This window comes from Anolis sagrei, chromosome 5 (genome assembly GCF_037176765.1).
Source record: "Anolis sagrei isolate rAnoSag1 chromosome 5, rAnoSag1.mat, whole genome shotgun sequence".
NCBI lineage: Eukaryota > Metazoa > Chordata > Lepidosauria > Squamata > Dactyloidae > Anolis > Anolis sagrei.
In genome coordinates this window covers 155,824,964-155,845,507 of record NC_090025.1, presented here as the reverse complement: position 1 = coordinate 155,845,507, position 20,544 = coordinate 155,824,964, and the positions used below count along the sequence as shown (strand labels likewise).

The 20,544-nt window shown below is 39.2% G+C and overlaps 1 protein-coding gene across 1 annotated transcript in view; it reads right to left on the bottom strand.

Moving 5' to 3' along the window:
• Positions 1 to 20,544, bottom strand: part of CFAP54 (cilia and flagella associated protein 54) — a 142,156-nt gene that overhangs the window by 101,982 nt on the left and 19,630 nt on the right. The window contains exons 7-16 of the mRNA XM_060777277.2: positions 17,847 to 17,960; positions 17,642 to 17,743; positions 16,972 to 17,170; positions 15,449 to 15,538; positions 10,419 to 10,531; positions 10,162 to 10,333; positions 8,585 to 8,670; positions 6,882 to 7,016; positions 5,168 to 5,318; positions 2,056 to 2,126 (exon numbers count right to left, since the gene is read on the bottom strand). Of these exons, the coding sequence (XP_060633260.2) occupies positions 2,056 to 2,126; positions 5,168 to 5,318; positions 6,882 to 7,016; positions 8,585 to 8,670; positions 10,162 to 10,333; positions 10,419 to 10,531; positions 15,449 to 15,538; positions 16,972 to 17,170; positions 17,642 to 17,743; positions 17,847 to 17,960 (1,233 nt within the window). The remainder of the gene's footprint in view (positions 1 to 2,055; positions 2,127 to 5,167; positions 5,319 to 6,881; positions 7,017 to 8,584; positions 8,671 to 10,161; positions 10,334 to 10,418; positions 10,532 to 15,448; positions 15,539 to 16,971; positions 17,171 to 17,641; positions 17,744 to 17,846; positions 17,961 to 20,544) is intronic.

Below are 20,544 nucleotides of genomic sequence, written 5' to 3'. Positions count from 1 at the left end.
GTTCCTTAGACAACAGAAAACCCCAGCTATATCGCAACATGCTAAAGAAACTGGAACAAAACGGAATAACAAAGATTGAGGACTTACTAAAACCAGATGGGACTGTAATTCAATGGGAGGAAATAAAAGATAAATGCGGGCTTGGAAATTGGTTGCAATGGGGAGGGCTGTCTAAATAGCTAATAGAATTGAAGAATAAGGAAACCCCAGAAACAAATCTCGACAAAATAATAAAATGGAAAGTAGAGAGGGAGAAAGGAATCATGGGATTTATATATAACACAATCACAGAAATACAATACAACACAAAATCTACCCTAATAGAAGTCTTGAAGGAGGAATTAAGTTGCAGTGAGAGAGAAATAGACAATTGGATGAATTCAATCAATAAAACAAAACACCTAAAGATTAAAGAAATGCAACGAAAAATACTGACAAAATGGTACAGAACTCCTGTGCAACTGGCGCATATCACAAAAACGTGCCCAAAATTATGTTGGCACAACTGTGGTAAAATAGGAACATATGCCCACATGTGGTGGGAATGTGAAAAAATTCAAAAGTTCCAAGAAATAATCAGGAAAGAAATGGAGGAGCTATTAGGCATCAAGATAGAATGGAATAAGGCCCAATTTTTCACTCAGAAATTCAAAAGTAAAGAGGAATATAAGGAAAGTGAGGAAATAATAAAACATATGATAGAGGGAATTAAAGCCTCAGTGGCCCTGGGCTGAAAAGACCACTAGAAATGGGATACAAAAACCTGGTACAAATATTTAGCAGATTACCTTCTTCAAGATTATATTAGCGAAAGGAAAAGTACTATATGACGGGTCAAAGTAAAAAGACATGGAAAGCAAAATGGAAGGGTCTCATATATAGAATAAAGGGGAAAGATAAATATACAGTGTTGAACAAAACTATTCTCATGATTGAGCAATTGTAATAAACACAGCTAAAGTATTTATTTGTTCCCAGGGGGGGCGGGGATTGTGCTGGTGGCGGGATTGGGGAAAAAACTGGGATTTTGAATGTTACTTTCAAAGATGGTATGTTTCTAGGTATTATACAATAATAATAAAAAAATTAAAAAAAACAACAAAAAAACATACCAAGAAAATATGGATGCAAGCAATAAAGACAATACATATGTGGAGCTTGTTTCCAAAAGCTACCGAATCCATCTGATCATATCTTTGTTGTTGTTTGTTTGTTCAGTCATTTCCGACGCTTTGCGGCCTCATGGACAACCCACACCAGAGCTCCCTGTTGGCCACTGCCACCCCCAGCTCCTTAAAGGTCAAGCCAGTCACTTCAAGGATAACATCCATCCACCTTGCCCTTGGTCGGCCCCTCTTCCTTTTTCCTTCCATTTTGCCTAAGATCATTATCTTCTCCAAGCTTTCCTGTCTTCACATGATTTGGCTAAAGGACTTCATCTTTGCCTCTAATATCCTTCCCTCCAGTGAGCAGTGAGGATTATTTCCTGGAGTATGGACTGGTTTGATCTTCTTGCAGTCCAAGGCACTCTCCGAATTTTCCTCCAACACCGCAGTTGGAGGAAAAAGCACCTATCTCCCTGCTTAGGTATCGGCTCTAATATTGCAAATAGCATAAATTCTAATACACTCACAGCATCTTCAGCAAGCAAAATGAACCATCAAAATAACATAGCTCATTGATACACTACTGTTGCTTATGCCTGGAAGAGGGCTGTTAAGAACCATTATCATCCATTCAGAGCAACAATACAAAACGGGAACCAACATATGAAATATATGTAGTTTGTATCATGTATGGAGGATACAGGGGAATCAAGGAAAATATTTCATTCCTTCCTTTGCTCCATAGTCACTACAGTACTGAAATGTTGATGATGATAGCAACTGAATGGCTGCTTACTTGTACCCGTGTTTCTTCAAGTGGTTATCTGCACGTAACTTGCAATAAGAAATAAGACGACAGTTCATAATTTCATGCTGTTTTTTATGTGTGATCCCATAGTATATATCACAATAAACTGAACATTTTCATCCAGTCAAAAAGAAACTATACCTGTATTAATGGAGGCATCTCAGCAATATTGTATTCTGAAGCCAATATAGAATCATTTATTTCTTTAAGTACTAAAGAAAAAGGAAAGACAAAAAGAAAATACTGTTAACTGAACACTAAACAGATATGTAGACTGCCAGTTTTCTATCCCATTTTCACAACTGTCAACACTTATCAAGCTATAAAAAGCAGTCTAATATACACTATTTAAAATTTAGGCATTGTGTATGTCAGAAACTGCCATTTAATTCTGTTGGCATTTTGACAAACCACTTTTTACACAGGTGAATAATTTATCATTTAAATAAGTTACATATCAAAGAAATGTGGCAACAGTTATTTAGAGGGTCTTTTCTGGGTTTCTATATTAAACTAAAAACCAGAAAAACACCAGCATTATATTTTGAAAACTCAAAGATTAATATTAAAAGAACAAATTCAATTCTCATTATTTATGACAGTTTTATATCTCCCATCAATCAACTCAAAGTACAATCCAGCAATGTACAAATACATTTAAAATAATATCAATACAATATCTTGTAACCAACATAAAACCAATAAAATCAGTTTGCAATTAACATTAAGCAGCAAATAAGCAGCATAAAAAATAATATAAAACTATGAAAAATACAGAAGAAAAGATAATGAGTACCAAGATCTAAAACACTCTAAAGCCATGTGATTAAAATACTTATGCAAATAATATGTCTTTATTGGATTCAAAAATATCATAACCTCCTCTAGAGAAAATGAAGTCCCCTCCCTAGCAGCCATCTGCATCATGTGAGAAATTTTGACTCTGTAAAGAACAGCTGTAAAGAATAGCTTCAGGACTGGACAGGCATACAGTATCCTCAAGTCCTGTCTACACATGGTACTCTTTCCATTAAAATTCTTTTCTAATTAAGTCTTCCACGAGTAACAAGATCTTCTTAAGCTCTGGTGTATTCCAATATTAGTTATTTGGTATTAACATTTCGATTATTTATCCATCTAGCCTGTTCTTCTGTCTTCTAATGACTCTATAGTCCTGATTTCTTGCTTGTTCTTCTTCCCAACTTATTCTTTGGCTCTATTACCTTATTTCTCAACACTGGCCACTAGTCTATCCTTCAATTTTACATCAATTTTCAGATGGGACAATGATAGGGGTTATCCTATAACTACAATGACTCATGGAAATGGATAATAGATAGACCTCGGACTAGAACTTTGGATTCTCACTTGAATTTGAGATTGGGCTTGGCTATGTTTTAATATTTTAAGGTTCTGATATTTTAAAGTATATTTATAATTAATTGTCTATTTAATGTTAATTTGCTTTGTATTGTGACTGTTTGTTCTTGTTGGCATCTAAAGGAGGCCAGTTATAAGCTGCCCTGAGTCCCACCTCGTGGGGTTGAGGAGGACAGGATATAAATGTTTGAAATAAATAATAATAAATAACTCCTAGTTTTTGGGTGCTGCCTCACTTCACGGCACTGGTCTCAGTTTGGGCACTATAACTGTGTAGTAACAAACATATATGGACTCTTTTCATGGCTTCTCTCCTTAAATTTGGCCACATACAGAAGGAGTTGCCCTATCACATTTCCTGATGAGGTATTGATGTTCCTTATAAAGATATAGCTCTAGCGTATCTTGAGGTTTCTATATTTCTTCTCTCACTATGGCAAATACAGGAATGATTTCAAGTCTTTCTTTAGGACTTCCCACATACATCTATTCCTAAAAAATATGGAGGTGGCTATTTGCTCTTCTGTATGATCTGGCATTCATCAGAAAATTTTCTTGTCAAAAGTGTTATTGCTTACAGCATGTGAAGTCTAAAAACATGTGTCAACTTGTTTGTTGTGGGCAGCTTGGAAAATGTGAATGAGTGAATGCTGGTGGAAGGCTTAGCAGTATAGCTGGAGCCCAGCAGTGCCCAGCAGCTCCCTCAGCCAAGTGCTGAAGAAACATCCATAAAAGGAGCTAATACTCAGCCTGCTGACCAAATAAAAGAGACTTCATCTGAGCAGGCTAAGAAAGTGTTAACTGTTGCACCTTTGAATGTCTCGGCTGTGCAAATCATTGATGTTAGCCAAGAAGAGAGCCAGCAAGAGGTAACACATGTGAACTTCGGATTTAAGGGACTGAACTGTTACCTGGCTGCTGGGTCATAACCCTGGAATGGGCATTTGGACTCTCTCTCTCTCTTGTGTATTTCTGTTATTATTTGCATTGTTGTAGGACTCTCAGCTCAATCTTGGGCTGTAAATGTATTTTTTGCTGGTATTTGGGGGTCATGGTTTTGACAGTAAGTGGTTCATGCTGGCTACACCATGGTATTTTACACAGTAAAAAGTAGTGTTGGGTTGCTGCACCTACAGGTTTGCATATGGATGGTAGAAAATGTGTGATCATATCAGGTTTGTTCTAAGAATATTATTGTTGCCATACACAGATCAGCAGCTTCTATGTGTCTTTTTTCAGGAGCAATGAGGGAGCAAGAATATAACTGCAATATGTTGGCAGTATTGGCATGAATGCTGGAGACAAGTCTGATGCTGATACAATAACAGCAGTTGTTTAAAGTTCTGGCCTTTCCATCTGATTTGCCTTTCCTTACTGTTTATCAGTCCAACTGTCCCTCAACTGTGCATATTATATGTGTGTGTGTGTGTGTTTACACATCTGACACTGAATGAGTTTGCAATTTGATTAAACATTCTCTTTACTGAATATATAAGGAGCCCACAGTGGTGCAATGGGTTAAACCCTTGTGCCAGCAGGACTGATGACTGATAGGTTGGCGGTTCGAATCCAGGGAGCAGGGTGAGCTCCCATCTCAGCTCTAGATTCCTATGCGGGAACATGAGAGAAGCCTCCCACAGGATGGTAAAACATCAAACATTTGGTGTCTCCTGAGTAACATCAGCCAATTCTCTCACACTAGAAGTGACTTGCAGTTTCTCAAGTCGCTCCTGACATGAAAAAACAATTCTTTCACTTGATCTTGAAATGTTTTTTTAAAACATTGTTCTCCTAGATTATTTTATAAAAATATATACAAAATACATGTTATCAAATACCTTCATAGCCACATCCAATATAATTGACAAAATACCTGATGTGCTTCCAGATTTGATTACAAAATCGGCAATACTTTCCATCACTGAAGTTAGTCGTAGTGAAACTTCAGCCATTGTAACAACATTGACATTTCCAAGATCAATGGTGTGAATTACTTCATTGATCACATAAAGAATATGAAGCCACTGAGGAGGAAAAAATCAAAACAAGTTTCTTCAATAGAGAGCCAATGCTTTCAACATTCACAATACATCAGAGTCAAACCTGCCCGTTTACTACTACTTTAGTCAAAGTGAAAAAGAAATCAAAATAGCAACCTAATCCAATGGAAACCCCATGAAGACATATTCTATACTTCAACAGACACCCTACTGCAGAGGTGAGAATCATGCAGTACTATAGATGTAAAAAATTCAACTCTCAGCATTCCTCATCACTGTTGTGCTGACTAGATGGTCTAACAATACCTTCACAGGCATATAATTCTACTCCTGCCCTAAAAATTTCTTCAAGAAGCTTGAAATGTAAGGAAAATTAATCTACAAAAAAGTTCAACCAGTTATACCAGTTTTACATTTAAGATGCCATTACTTGGAGGATATCATAAAGACAAATAATGAAATTTGGCTAACTGATACACAGATCATATCTTAGAATCAGATAACCTATACGGGCATATCAGTTAGTGGAAGACTGGAAGACTGGCAAGGAGAATATCGTAGTTATTAGAAGTATGGTGGGCAAACATCACATTCCATTGTATTAGTTACATATACATGTACCCTCAATTGCCTAGAGGCCCAGTTTGGTTCTCTTGTGGCTTCTTTCTCTCTGTCTGAATTCTTATAACTCTTTAACAGAGCATTAGAGACAAGCTGTGCAAGGTATAAACAAGACAGAATCACCCAAATGTCTGTGCAAGTAGCATTAGGCCAGGTGACTCCCCCACCTTAAATTAGGAATATTTTATTGTCTCTATCTGGTGAACATAGGAAGGGGTAAAGCTCTTTTATTTTTTTATCTTTCTATCACCATGCCTTTAAGTAATGGTTGTATAGTCAGGGGCAGGAGTTTTACTTCCTGATTGTCAAAGTATACCATATGCTACCATTAGCTCACAATTATATACAGAGAAAAAACAAATACAACTACCACATTGTTCAACTAGAAATCAGCATAAAATACATATATACACACTACCGCTATCACAAGAGAACCAAATGCTTTGCTGCTTCAATACTCTCTTCATCGACACTTATGCTGCTATAAGATGCCAGCTTCTTGACACTCTGTCAATTGCATTTGAACAATCTGCTTCACACTCTTCCCTTCCTCTCTAGACATCTCTTCTATATTAACTGCACACAACCCTTTACAGACTTAGTCTCTACTTCTTCTGTCTATCGGGTCCCTGCTTCTCAAGCCATTAGTTAGCTGCTGCCTCTTACTTGAAGATCTCTGAACTGAAATTCTCTTTTCTATACAGTGTTGCCTTTTGGTTTTCAACTTCAATGTGCAATCATAGAAAACACATTTCAGCATTTATTATTTTTGTGACAGCCACATTGATCTTTCAGTTTCCTTATAGAAGCTGGCCCATTTGACAAGACAGTAAGTATTTAAACTAACTATATAGCTTACTAACAAATTCACATTATCAACATCACAGTCAATGGCCCAGGATCACCTTATAAACAGAAAGGCACATAAAAATAGTTCTAACCAACACAATATAAGTGAAGGATTACCTTGGGTGTTTGGTATTTCTGAGGACATTTTAAAAAGTTGCCTCCACTTATTTGGATCTTCTGAATTCCCAGTTTACACTTCCGCCACAAAAACATTGTGGCATCTATTATCATTTCTTTATCTGGCAGGTGATCCTGAATAAAGGGATGTTTTAATGCTTTAATTTAAGCGGATTTTTAAAAATATTCAAAATCAATTTATATTTTAAGGTCTTTAAAATTCTGATCCTTGCAATACTACAATAGTGATTACATCTGCAAAGTTACATCTTATTCTGATAATTTAAAATGGAGGGGAGAGAACATGGTTACTACCATGCTAACATGCCTTCTCTCTGTGTGGGGCCAAAATCACTGACATGGAAAGTAATAATTTCAGTACAACCCCCATATCCACAAGGAATACATTCCAAGATACAGACACATGGACACACATAGATTTCTGAAACCAAGGATAACATCAAACCCTATATTCTGCCTATATGCTGGCCTGAAGCATACCACAAAATTGCACTGGAAAACCACTAACACTTCTAGGAGGAACATTTTTAGAGTGTGGGTAAGTGAAACCACATATGTTAAACCTGTGGATAAGGGTATCGTACTCTATCTCCCCTCCAAACCCATTTGTTTTATAACACAAGTGGGGGAGCATGAGTAAAAATATATCTTCAGCCTTCATTTTATTTTATTCTCATTTCTTACTAGGTATTATTAATTTGAGAGAGTGGTGGAAAAATAAATCCACTCTAGCAAACTCAAATGGCTTTAAGGACAATCTGAAATCCCAGAAGTACTACTCTTTCAGAAAAATAATTTTTAGGAACTAGCTCAAGCTTTAGGTCACAGGGCGGCCACTCTACATTAAATAAGCCTCAGAAAAAAGGCCTCCCAATTAAATTCCAGTTTTACAGTATTTTGGTATTTGAGTTGAGTAATTTACAAAAAGTTTGTAAAATATGCAATAACCCATGATTTTAAAATGTTTGCAATCAAAACATTTTTATTTAGATTTTGTGCTTGATTTTGTACATTATTTTATCATGAAATTATTTGCGATGCATTCTTAAGCTAATCTCTTTTATTTTGAACTTATAATTTGAACTTATATATAATTTAACTGTTTTTGTATATGAATTATTGCTGTTTTATTGTCTTTGCTGTTTGGAAACCGCTGTGAGTCACCCTCAGGCTTGAGATACAGCGGTATACAAGAATAGTAAATAAATAAATAAAATAAATAAATAAATTTTATTTTGAACTTCAAACATTATTCCAGTTATGATATTTAAAGCCCTGTATGATTTGGGCCTAGGTTATCTAAATAACCATATATTTCTAAGCAAGCCAGCCTGAATTCTGAAATTTTCAAGGGAAAGCTTTCTCCCAGTCCCACCCCACATCAGAGGTATACTTGCTGAGGACATGGGAAAGAGCATTCTCAGTAACTGGTCCCAGTCTGTGCAACTCCCTGCGAGAGGAGATCTCACTGTTGGCTCTCTATGTCTCATTGCACACAACATAAAGGTATAGATATTCACAGCTCACAACATTACAAACCATTTGTAAGTCAGATGTTTTTAACTTAGGGACTGCCTGTATTTCTTATGTATTCATTTAGTGAGGAATTTCCTGTTATTTTCATTTGCACTTATATAACAAACTTCATGGATTTCATCAATTTAGTCAAAATGTTACTATACCTTCTCAGACATACAAACACAGGCATAAAGAGTTCTTGCCAACAAAAAAACATCATCAGTAGTTTTTCCCGTATGTGGTTTTCCTTCTAAAGTTGTTATTTGTAAGTGAAGAAAAAGAAAAAGAAAATCAGTAGAATATATAATTTAAGCCCATATTACCTGTTGATATAATTATTATTATTTATTCATTGTTATTCAATGTATTAAATGCATATACTATCAAAGTGGCAATTCTCTCTGGGCTCTTTTCACCTTAACTCCTCCACTTGATTTATATTCTGACTTTTCCAAAGAATTAGGACTTGATGATAGTACTCTGAAAATTGGTGATGCTAATTGGTGGATTATGAGAACTAGGATGAAGAAATAAAGGGAGAGAGGAAGTGATTGACAGGTTATATTTACTATGAAGATCCTGTGATGACTTAGATGAGAAATTCACTCACTAATGAATTAATCTCTGTGTGACAATCAACAAAGCAAGTGTTTACATTCTTTTGCAGACTAATTATGTTCTAAACTTTAAATTACTGATGAAGAACTGGATAAACCACATCAGATTGGCAGGGCAGGGAAAAAACTATTGGGAAAGGGAAGGACTCTAAATGGTGTAAACTGAAAAATAATGTAGACTCCTGACTAGTCTGTTGGCATGCAACTGTCCAGTGATGTATATACAGGGAAAAATAATTATTCTAATATTTGATGCAGATAAATAGAAGAGGGCAACAAAAGAAACCAGACATCTCTGCTACAATATCTAAGGAAATTTAAACCAAGAGTAGAGGTGCTAAATGATCAGTAGGTGCTATATTACATGACCAAGTAGAAATAAAAAGACAATATGCTGAATAACTATATAAAATAGATGAAAGAATGATAGATGAATTCAAAGATGTTTTAGAAACTGAAGTGGAAGCTACACTCAATTGTTGTTGTTGTTATGTTCATTTATACCCCACTTTTTCTCTCCACAAGGTGACTCAAAGTGGTTACCATTAAAAGCATTTCAATACAATTTAAAATCTACAACTATACAAACCTTAAAACAGAATTAAATGTAAATATTTAAAAATTCACTTAAAATCCATAAAAACATAATTAAAGCTAAAAACAACAGCATCCCTGACTCGATATTAAAAACCTTCTTCCTGAATAAAAAGGTTTTAGTCTTTCTCATCTCCCGTTCCCCGTCCCCATCCCCCCTCCAAGCTTTGCTCTTTCATGAAAGTTAATGGAACAGCTCAACCAAAAACATGTAGCACTTGGAAATTATATATTTAAAATTCAGAGTAAACATAATTGCAGCAGTACAATGTCAAAAAAGCTCATCACAACAGCATTACATGGAAGAAGAACAGGGCAACACTTCCGACAGGCACATTACTGCAAATATTTAACATTTAATTGGGTTAGTCATATTTTGTAAAATTCCAAGTAACAGATTAATGCAGCTTTATCTAGAAAAAAGGGTTGTTGTTTTTTTTACATTTTTCTTAACTCTTTCTAAATATGTATATGTAACTGTTTATAAAATAAATTATTACAAATCATAATTGTAGTTAATTGTGACACACCTTGAAATGCAATTAATTTTTTCCCTGGACTACGAAGAACAATTGCTTCATGGATATTACTTCCATGAACAAACAAACCATGCCTTGGTTTCCGTGTAGATAGTAAAGGCTGCATTACTATAAGTAGTTTCACTTCTGATTCTGCTTTCTTCCATTCTGGCCTGTTTTGATTCTAATAGAAAGACAAAGAAATAAAACATTTTGCATGGCTTTTATTTTTTAAAAACAAAATCTTCAATACTGGAAAACTAGATTACCTGAAGAAATGAAACAAATAACATAACTGCATGATCAAATGTATCCCACTCCTCATAGCTGAAAGCCATCTTAAGAAATCTCAAAGCAGCTGCTGCAGAAATACCATTCTTTCCTGCAACATGAATACAAAAGAGGCCATCATAAATACCACAGGAACATTCAGAATATTTTTAACTGCTAGAAACTATGAATATAATATATACTTGAATATAAGCCAAGTTTTTCAGCCCTTTTCTAGGGCTGAAAAGCCCCGCTCGGCTTATACTCGAGTGAGAGTCCTGGTCGGCTAATATTCGGGTTGGCTTATACTCAAATATATAGGTAATCAGAGCTGGACAATCATATCTTAAATTACAGTTTAAATATTCAAAATATTAAATATTCAAAAACATTTAACCTACTGATGCCTCAATTAATGTAATTTATTAGTATGTATTTTTATTTTTATTTTTGAAATTTACCAGTAGCTACTGCATTTCCCACCCTCATCTTATACTTCAGTGAATAAGTTTTGCCAGTTTTTTCTGCTAAATTAGGTGCCTCAATTTATATTTGGGTCAGCTTATGTTCTAGTATATACGGTATATATATAAAACCAATAATAATATGAATCCATTTGCAATAGTATAACTCCAGCTGTTTTCAGTTAAGATTTTATGAAATATATTATTGAACCTTCTGTTCAAAAAGTAGGTATCTTTTTTTTTCAAATCTCTCTGGAAAGGAATAAGCAGTTTAAAGGCTAAGTTAGCTATTACATGACATAATGAGTTTATGTTTTAAAAGATAGAGGCCAATTGTTAATCCTAACTAGAGTTCCAATGAATCAAAGGAATTATTCCATTGTTGAAACCATTCAGCAACTGATTCAATGAGTTTTGATTTTTATTTTATTTCATATAATTCATATTCTGTTTTCCTCCTGGCACTGGACACAGGGAAACTGTGGACCGACCACCACCTGGTCAGCTTTAGACTCACTGCACCCCCTAACCTCCGCAGAGGTGGAGGACCCATTAAGATGGTCCGCCCCAGGAGGCTCATGGATCCGGATGGATTCCTGACGGCTCTTGGGGAATTTCCCGCCACCTCGGTTGGTGATCCTGTCGATGCCCTGGTCGCTCTCTGGAATGGGGAGATGGCTAGGGCAATAGACACCGCTCCAGAACGTCCCCTCTCAAGTAGCCGAGCTAAACCAGCTCCTTGGTTCACCGAGGAGCTGGCAGCGTTGAAGCGAAAGAAGAGGGAACTAGAGAGCGTGTGGGCGTTCGGATCCGAGCGAGCCAAATCGAACACGGTTTGTGTCCTTTTTAAGGGCATATGCCGCGGCAATAAAAGCCGCAAAGAAGACCTTCTTTGCGGCCACTATTGCGTCTGCAAAGAACCGTCCGGCTGAACTGTTCCGAGTTGTCAGAGGCCTGTTAAAACCCTCCATTCAGGATGGGTGCCCTGATGACTCGGCAGCTCGCTGTGAAGCCTTTGCTCAGTTCTTTGCAGACAAAGTCGCTTTGATCCGCTCTGGACTGGATACCATATTAACGGCAGTCTCTGAGGACGTAACACGAGCATCTGCTTGTCCGGTTTTGTTGGATTCATTTCAATTGGTTCAATCCGAGGATGTGGACAAGGTGCTTGGAGGAATGAGAGCTACCACATGCATCCTAGACCCCTGCCCATCCTGGCTTCTGAAGGAGGCCAGAGGGGGATTGGCCGAGTGGGTGAAAGTGGTGGTTAATGCCTCCCTTCGGGAAGGCAAAATTCCAGCCAGCTTAAAGCAAGCTGTGATAAAACCGCTGTTGAAAAAACCATCACTGGATCCCACTCAATTCGTCAACTATCGGCCTGTCTCCAATCTCCCCTTCTTGGGCAAAGTCCTGGAACGTGTGGTGGCCTCACAACTCCAGGCATTCTTAGTAGACACGGATTATCTGGATCCGGCACAGTCTGGCTTTAGGCCGGGACATGGTACTGAGACAGTCTTGGTCGCCTTAGTGGATGATCTGCGCCGGGAGCTCGACAGGGGGAGTGTGTCCCTGTTGGTGCTGCTGGACCTCTCAGCGGCCTTCGATACCATCGACCACGGTATCCTTCTGGGACGCCTCGCAGGGATGGGTCTTGGAGGTACTGTTCTGCAGTGGCTCCGCTCATTCCTCGAGGGTCGGTCTCAGAAGGTGTTATTGGGAGACTCCTGTTCAACCCCACAACCTTTGTCTTGTGGGGTTCCTCAGGGTTCAATACTGTCTCCCATGTTGTTTAACATCTACATGAAGCCGCTGGGTGAGATCATCCGGAGTTTCGGAGTGCGATGTCATCTGTACGCAGATGATGTCCAACTCTGTCACTCCTTCCCACCCGCTACTAAGGAGGCTGTCGAGGTCCTGAACCGGTGCTTGGCCGCTGTGACGGTCTGGATGGGGGCGAACAAATTGAAATTGAATCCAGACAAGACAGAGGTACTCCTGGTTAGTTGCAAGGCCGAACAGGGTATAGGGTTACAGCCTGTGTTGGACGGGCTCGCACTCCCCCTGAAGACGCAGGTTCGCAGTTTGGGTGTGATCCTGGACTCATCGCTGAGCCTGGAGCCCCAGATTTCGGCGGTGACCAGGGGAGCATTCGCACAGTTAAAACTCGTGCGCCAACTGCGACCGTACCTTGGGAAGTCTGACTTGGCCACGGTAGTCCACGCTCTGGTTACATCCCGTCTTGATTACTGCAATGCTCTCTACGTGGGGTTGCCTTTGAAGATGGCCCGGAAGCTCCAATTAGTCCAACGGGCGGCAGCCATGATACTAACAGGAGCGGAGCGCAGGGAGCATACAACTCCTCTGCTGCACCAGCTCCACTGGCTGCCGATCTACTACCGGGCTCAATTCAAAGTGCTGGCATTGGCCTTTAAAGCCCTAAACGGTTCTGGCCCAACCTACCTATCCGAACATATCTTGGCCTATCAGCCCACCAGGACCCTAAGATCTTCTGGGGAGGCCCTGCTCTCTATCCCGCCTGCTTCACAGGTGCGGCTGGCGGGGACGAGAGAAAGGGCCTTTTCTGTGGTGGCCCCTCGGCTTTGGAACGCCCTTCCCATGGAGGTAAGATCAGCCCCCTCGCTGATGGTGTTTCGAAAAAGACTGAAGACCTGGATGTTCAAACAGGCATTTGGCTAATTCGGTACAATGAACTGATGACTAATGGATTGGCAATATGGACGATGAAATTGGATTATGATTTTAGTTAAGAGATGCACTGGATTATTATCGACGGGCCAATATTGTCTATTGTGTATGTGTTTTTTAATGGTTTTAATCTGAATATTGTTGTTATTTGTACTGTTGTAAACCGCGTTGAGTCGCCAATTTAGGATGAGAAACAGCGGTATACAAGCACAGTAATAAATAAATAAATAATAAATAAATAATAAACTTTGAATTGGATTGAACAGTGTACACACATACAAGAACCTCAAATATACTCTTATTTAAACAGTTTTGGAACTCCTATGGCCAACATTTTTTTCTATTTTACTCCATCTACCTCAATAATCTCACTTTAATAAATACCAATGTACTCTTCACTGTAACAAGGCATGCTTCATGCTTCAATATAATTATATCAGTATCATACTGCTTTAATTGTCCTGGATCAATGCTATGGAATCCTGAGACTTAAGAGTTTGGTGAGGTACCAGCAATCTAGCAGAGAAGGCTAAATACCTTGTAAAATTACAACTACCATGATTCTATAGCACTGATCCATGGCAATCTAACTGATGTCAAAAAGCATTAGTTCTTCAATGTACATGCACCCTAAATATCTCACTACAACTCCCAGGACTCCATAGTATCAAGCCATGGCAGTTGAAGTGATGTCAAACTGCATTAATTCTACAATGCAAATGCACCCAAGGATGTGCTGCCGAGGACTAGAGGGCCACAAATTTCCTAGCTGTGCTCTAACTTTTACATTCTTCAACAAAAGTTATTTTCTTGCTTCCCTATCTTTGTCTCTCCCATTTTTTATTTTTTTTGCTTGTGTTTAAAAGAATTCTATAGTTTGACTAAGTAGCCCCAGAAAACTGAATTATGGAAAACCTCAGATCTTTAACCCTATGATCTATAAACAATATTACTATACATGGAAAGCTCATTAGGATGAACCAATCAATACTAAATACTAAATACTTTTAAGTCTCATCGGTGTTGACATGCAAATACATGCATGCTTTGGATCAATTGTTTTTGTTCAAATGCCAAATGATGAAGATGCTATTGATTGCTTTATCACCTAAAGCTTATAAGATTAAGAAGTGAAAAATATTTAACTAATTATTTTCTTAATGATTAACACAATAATGCCTTTCTTTCTCCCCTCCCAGATAAACATATGTAAACCAACGCATTCCTTTTTATTGCTTCACTGAACACTGATAAGATGCAATGTTACTATACATGTTTACTTACCCAAAAAAAGTAGGTAGGAGAGGCTTAAATTGGAAACTTTTTTGTTTAAGGAAGCAACAATATGACCACCTCATAATGTGTCAAATTAAGCAATTCAATCATTCCCCCCACCCACCCACCCACCCATCCATCTACTTTTGCTGAAGAAGATCTATCTGAAAAGCTATTTTCAACACACAGCAAACAATTCCTATACTACATATAGTGAATTGTTCAGCATCTAGACTTGTTTTATGTAAACCCCATTAGCAAAACAAACAAACAAAATATTACTAGCAAAAAAAATGGCCACCCCCACCACCCCCCACCACACTGTGTTTAGGCCCCAAATAATACTTTTGGAAAACTAGAAATGACTTTCCAATTGGTCATTTCCACTAGTAAAGGAGCAAGTATAACCCATGGAGGAAGAATGATAATTATGGGCATTGGTAGTAGATTTATCAAAATTTGCTTTGTGATCCATTATTCCACGAAGAAAAGTTAACTTAGAAATTCTTACTCAGTAACTGCACCATATTAATGTACAATCATAATTATCAAAATGTTCTAAAACAATAAAAGCATAAATTTACCTTCCAGAATCTGTTGCATAAGTGTTGAAGACGTATTTATAATGCCATAAACATCCATTGGTGTGCTACTCAGTGTATTCATGGCACCACCTTTGGCAGCAAGAAATTTTCAGATATTATATAGGATATAAATGGTCTGCATTTAAAACATTGCATGCTCTTGTGATATATTTACTTTATGTGTTACTTTCTTAATACAGTATTTACCCATGATATCTCAATATATTATAGATTTGGTTGTCCATCTAGCTGCTCAAGGACTGACAGTCAATAGTTCCCTCTACTGAAACTAATCATTTTCTTTTGTTCATATTACTACTCTTAATCTGCACCACATCCCAATGCAACTCCTGCACTGCCTGTTGAACAAAAGTAAGCAGCTGGAAATATTTGTAGTGAGGGGGAAAATGGATATTTACAGGCAAGTTTCATTAATTTGACAAGGGTTAACTCTTTCATTTCATTCTTCTTCTTTATGTATAATGTTGTGCAAAGGTTCTCAACCTATAGGTCCCCAGTTGTTTTGGCCTATAACTCTCAGAAATCCCAGTCAATTTACCAGCTGTTAGGATTTCTGGGAGTTGAAGGCCAAAACATCTAGGGACCCACAGGTTGAGAACCACTGATGTAGTGCATTATTTTCGTGGTTCCGCAGCTGAAATGCATTTACAAGCTTTTTAAAAAGCCTGGACTCAATTTTTCAACTGATTACACTTTCCAATAGTTCTATGGTCCCTAATCCATCAGATAAGCAATGATTTCCTATAATAGCAACTAATAAGGATGCCTTGAAATAAAGCACTCAAATGCAACCTTTCTGGATTCAGATAGTATGCTGGTCTTTGTCTTAACAGACCACTCTCTTTGATAACTTCCAAAGAAAATCCAATGACATCTGCAACTAGAGTGAAAATGAAAGGCATCTGAGCCAATGTGCTGCCAATAATACCAATGCCTTTTTCCATTGTATTTTGAGACAAATTATTTGTATTATTGATGAGTTTCAGAGTTTTTCAGTCTATTTTAATAACTTAAATGAGTGAATGAAGGAACCCCCCCCCCCCCCCCCAGTTCAAAATATGCACTCTGACAGTCCTACTTGGAACATGACATTCCCAGACTACTGTTGCAAAATTCAGTAGCATAAACTGTACTGCCTTTAATTCCAAAAATATTATATTGTGCTTTCTTGTCAGAAGGATCCCAAAACCTTATTTGGCCACTTCAATGAGCCCCCCAGTCTATGAAGTTGTCCCTTGTACTTAGGTATCCCAAATGCTTTGTTAAAGTTTGCATCCTTTAGCCACCATATTTCAACTCTGCTCTCAAAGAGCCTGATAACACCACTGCATAATGAGCAAATATATTTTACTATCAGTTCAGTGGATTTCTCATGTTAGTGGCAATATTCAAACATTTACGCTCACTGTCTCTAATTTTTGGAAAGAATAAAAGACTTAAATTTGATTGTCCTCATGCAACCATTGTCACTCTACTCAAAAATGTTATTTTTATCAAATTACCATCAAGAATATCCATGCCTGCAAAACATAGCTCTGAAATGACATCACGGATTTCGAGTTCATCAGGAACTGGAGGCCCGGGGATCAGTATCCTTCTATTTTTATCAAACAGAGCTTCCAGGATGGCAAAAAAAAGCGCTGAATTGCAATCAAATAATTCCATTAGCAACCGTTCCGTCATTGTACGAGGCCATGGCAACTGAATAAAAAGAAAAGCAATAGAAAGAATGATTTATAACTCAGTTTCTTGCAAAGTAATTACATTCTTACAAAATAGAAACATGCTAGAGTTACAATTATTTACAGTTACTTTCCAAGAAAGTTTTGACTGAGTAATCAATTATCTTGAACCAGCTATTTCATTTTTGTCATTGCAGGAATCACATATATAATGAAATAGTTGAAAGTGCTATTCTTTTTAGCACGCAATAGTCAGGAAAGGGCCAAAGCATGAACATGCAATCTAACCATTTTTTTTTCAGAGCAAAATCACCTACTTGGGAGAAAAGGTTCTGAATTCCCAATCTAACAATACCTTCTACCTGCCTGTGATGATATCCGATACCATTTATTTGGGAGCAAGATCCACTGAATTCCATGGAAGGTTATTCTAAATGGCCTTGTACAGAGTTCTGAAGGAAATCAACCTCATGATCTAACTAAAACTTACATGTTGCATATCTTTTAGATTAACTTTCATTCTTGGTCGAAAAACACCCTTTGGTCGTCTTCTTGGTTCAAATAGTGATCTTTTGATTATCATTGCTGCCATCTGATTAAAAAGAAAAAAGGAATACTTAGTGTAAATTATATTATATATGCTATGATATGATATACATATGTTTAAATATTATGATTTTATAAAGTATGTGTACCTTCACTGTTGCTTCTTTGAATTTTTTCTTTGTTTCTACACTCAATGGGGATGAGCTCATGTTTTCCATTTGCTTTAGTTCATCAATTTTCATCAAACAACGCCGTGCAAATATCTACAGCATAAAAATATATATGTAAAAAGTTGGCAGTCAAATTGTCTTCTTACTAGAGACAGAGATTAAGAGAATGGAGAAATGGTAATATTGTGTCTACCCATATAAGCCAAAGATCCAAGTAACACAAATACGTAGAATTTCCAAGGCAAAATTGGAGCCAAATTCCACCTAAGAAAGGAAACACAACTAAAAAAAAGTTCTTATTGTTACAGTCAGCAGTGATAGTATTTGGGATTCAGATGATGTTTCTATGGTTAAGTACCAAAAATTCAGACTAGAGAAACAGATAGTGCACAGCTGTAAACACATTAAAGGGCAAGTTGAATGTGTAACAGGAAGCTGTCAGACATCATCCTCTGGAGTCAGACAATATAGACAGATAGAAGACAGATTGTCAGGAACCAGTGGTCTCTCTGGGAAGTCAGGTATCAAGAAAGCGGGGTTCATGCACCCTAGCAATAGGCTGCACATGCTGAAGACCCACTGCCATAATTCATCAGGAAACAAAGAGGTATTTCAGTGTTCCAAGCAGTTGTAAGATTATTAGGAGATGTTGACCTAATGAGGTGCCTGGAGTCAGCTGCCTACAAATCTGGCAGCTTTATTGCTATAAGTTCTCCTTCTTGAAGGAGAAGCAGTATTCTTCTGAGTTTAAGTTCCTGTTTTCCTGACCTTGGACTGGCTACACTTTATGACTCTGTTTTACTTCACTGACTTTGTTTATTTGAACTTCTGATTTGCTCAATGATTCCTGGACCAGCTAGCAACTATTTTATTGCTTCTCCCTTCATCCTGCTGGATATTTATTTATTTATTTATTTATTTCTTGCATTTATTGACCGCCCCTCTCAGCCCGGGGGCGACTCGGGGCGGTGAACAGCAACAAGAAGACAGTGTACAGTGAATAATGACAATACAAAAACCAGACAAATACAACAAAACATATACTTATACTAAAAAATCCGCTTCGTCAGGTCCTGGGGTCATAGCCGAAATTCATAGTCCTAGTTCATTCCAGTGTCGTTCAAGATACACTCAATTGAAGGCCTGCTCGAAGAGCCATGTTTTCAGGCCCCTACGAAAGGCCATCAAGGAGGGCGCCTGTCTAACTTCAGCAGGGAGGGTGTTCCATAGCCGGGGGGCCACCACCGAGAAGGCCCGTTCTCTCGTCCCCGCCAGACGTGCCTGTGAGGCAGGCGGGACCGAGAGAAGGGCCTCCCCGGATGATCTCAAGGCCCTCGTGGGCTCGTAGGCCGAGATGCGGTCTGCAAGGTATTTTGGGCCGGAACCGTTTAGGGCTTTGTAGGATAACACCAGCACCTTAAATTGGGCCCGGTAGCGAATCGGCAGCCAATGGAGCTGGGACAGCAGGGGCGTTGTATGCTCTCTGCGTCCTGCTCCCGTTAACAACATGGCTGCCGCGCGTTGGACTAGCTGGAGCTTCCGGGCCGTCTTCAAGGGCAGCCCCACGTAGAGAGCGTTGCAGTAGTCGAGGCGGGATGTGACCAAAGCGTGTACCACCGTGGCCAAGTCAGACTTCCCAAGATACGGGCGCAGCTGGCGCACGAGCCGAAGCTGTGCAAATGCTCCCCTGGTCACCGCTGAAACCTGAGGCTCCAGGCTCAGCGATGAATCCAGGGTCACACCCAAGCTGCGAACCTGCGCCTTCAAGGGGAGTGCGACCCCGTCCAGCACAGGCTGTAACCCTACACCCTGTTCGGCCTTGCGACTGACCAGGAGTACCTCTGTCTTGTCTGGATTTAATTTCAGTTTGTTCGCCCTCATCCAGACCATTACAGCGGCCAGGCACCGGTTCAGGACTTCGACGGCCTCCTTAGTAGCAGGTGGGAAGGAGTGACAGAGTTGGACGTCATCTGCGTACAGGTGACACCGCACCCCGAAACTCCGGATGATCTCACCCAGCGGCTTCATGTAGATGTTAAACAACAAGGGGGACAGGATGGAACCCTGAGGAACGCCACAGGTCAACGGCTGTGGCGCTGAACAGGAGTCCCCCAGTAACACCTTCTGAGTGCGACCCTCCAGAAATGACCGGAGCCACTGCAGAGCAGTGCCCCCGAGACCCATCTCTGCAAGGCGCCCCAGAAGAATACCGTGGTCGACGGTATCGAAGGCCGCTGAGAGGTCCAGGAGCACCAACAGGGACACACTCCCCCTGTCTAGCTCCCGGCGCAGATCATCCACTAAGGCGACCAAGACCGTCTCGGTACCATGTCCCGGTCTGAAGCCAGACTGTGCCGGGTCCAGATAATCCGTGTCTCCCAAGAATACCTGGAGTTGTGAGGCCACCACGCTTTCCATGACTTTGCCCAAGAAGGGAAGATTGGAAACAGGCCGAAAGTTGTCCAATTTAGTGGGGTCGAGTGATGGTTTCTTCAACAGCGGCTTTATCACAGCCTGTTTTAGGCTCGCTGGAATCTTGCCTTCCCGAAGGGAGGCATTAACCACCACCGTTACCCACTCGGCCAATCCCCCTCTGGCCTCCTTCAGAAGCCAGGATGGGCAGGGGTCTAGGATGGACGTGGTGGGTCTCATTCCTCCAAGTATCTTGTCCACATCC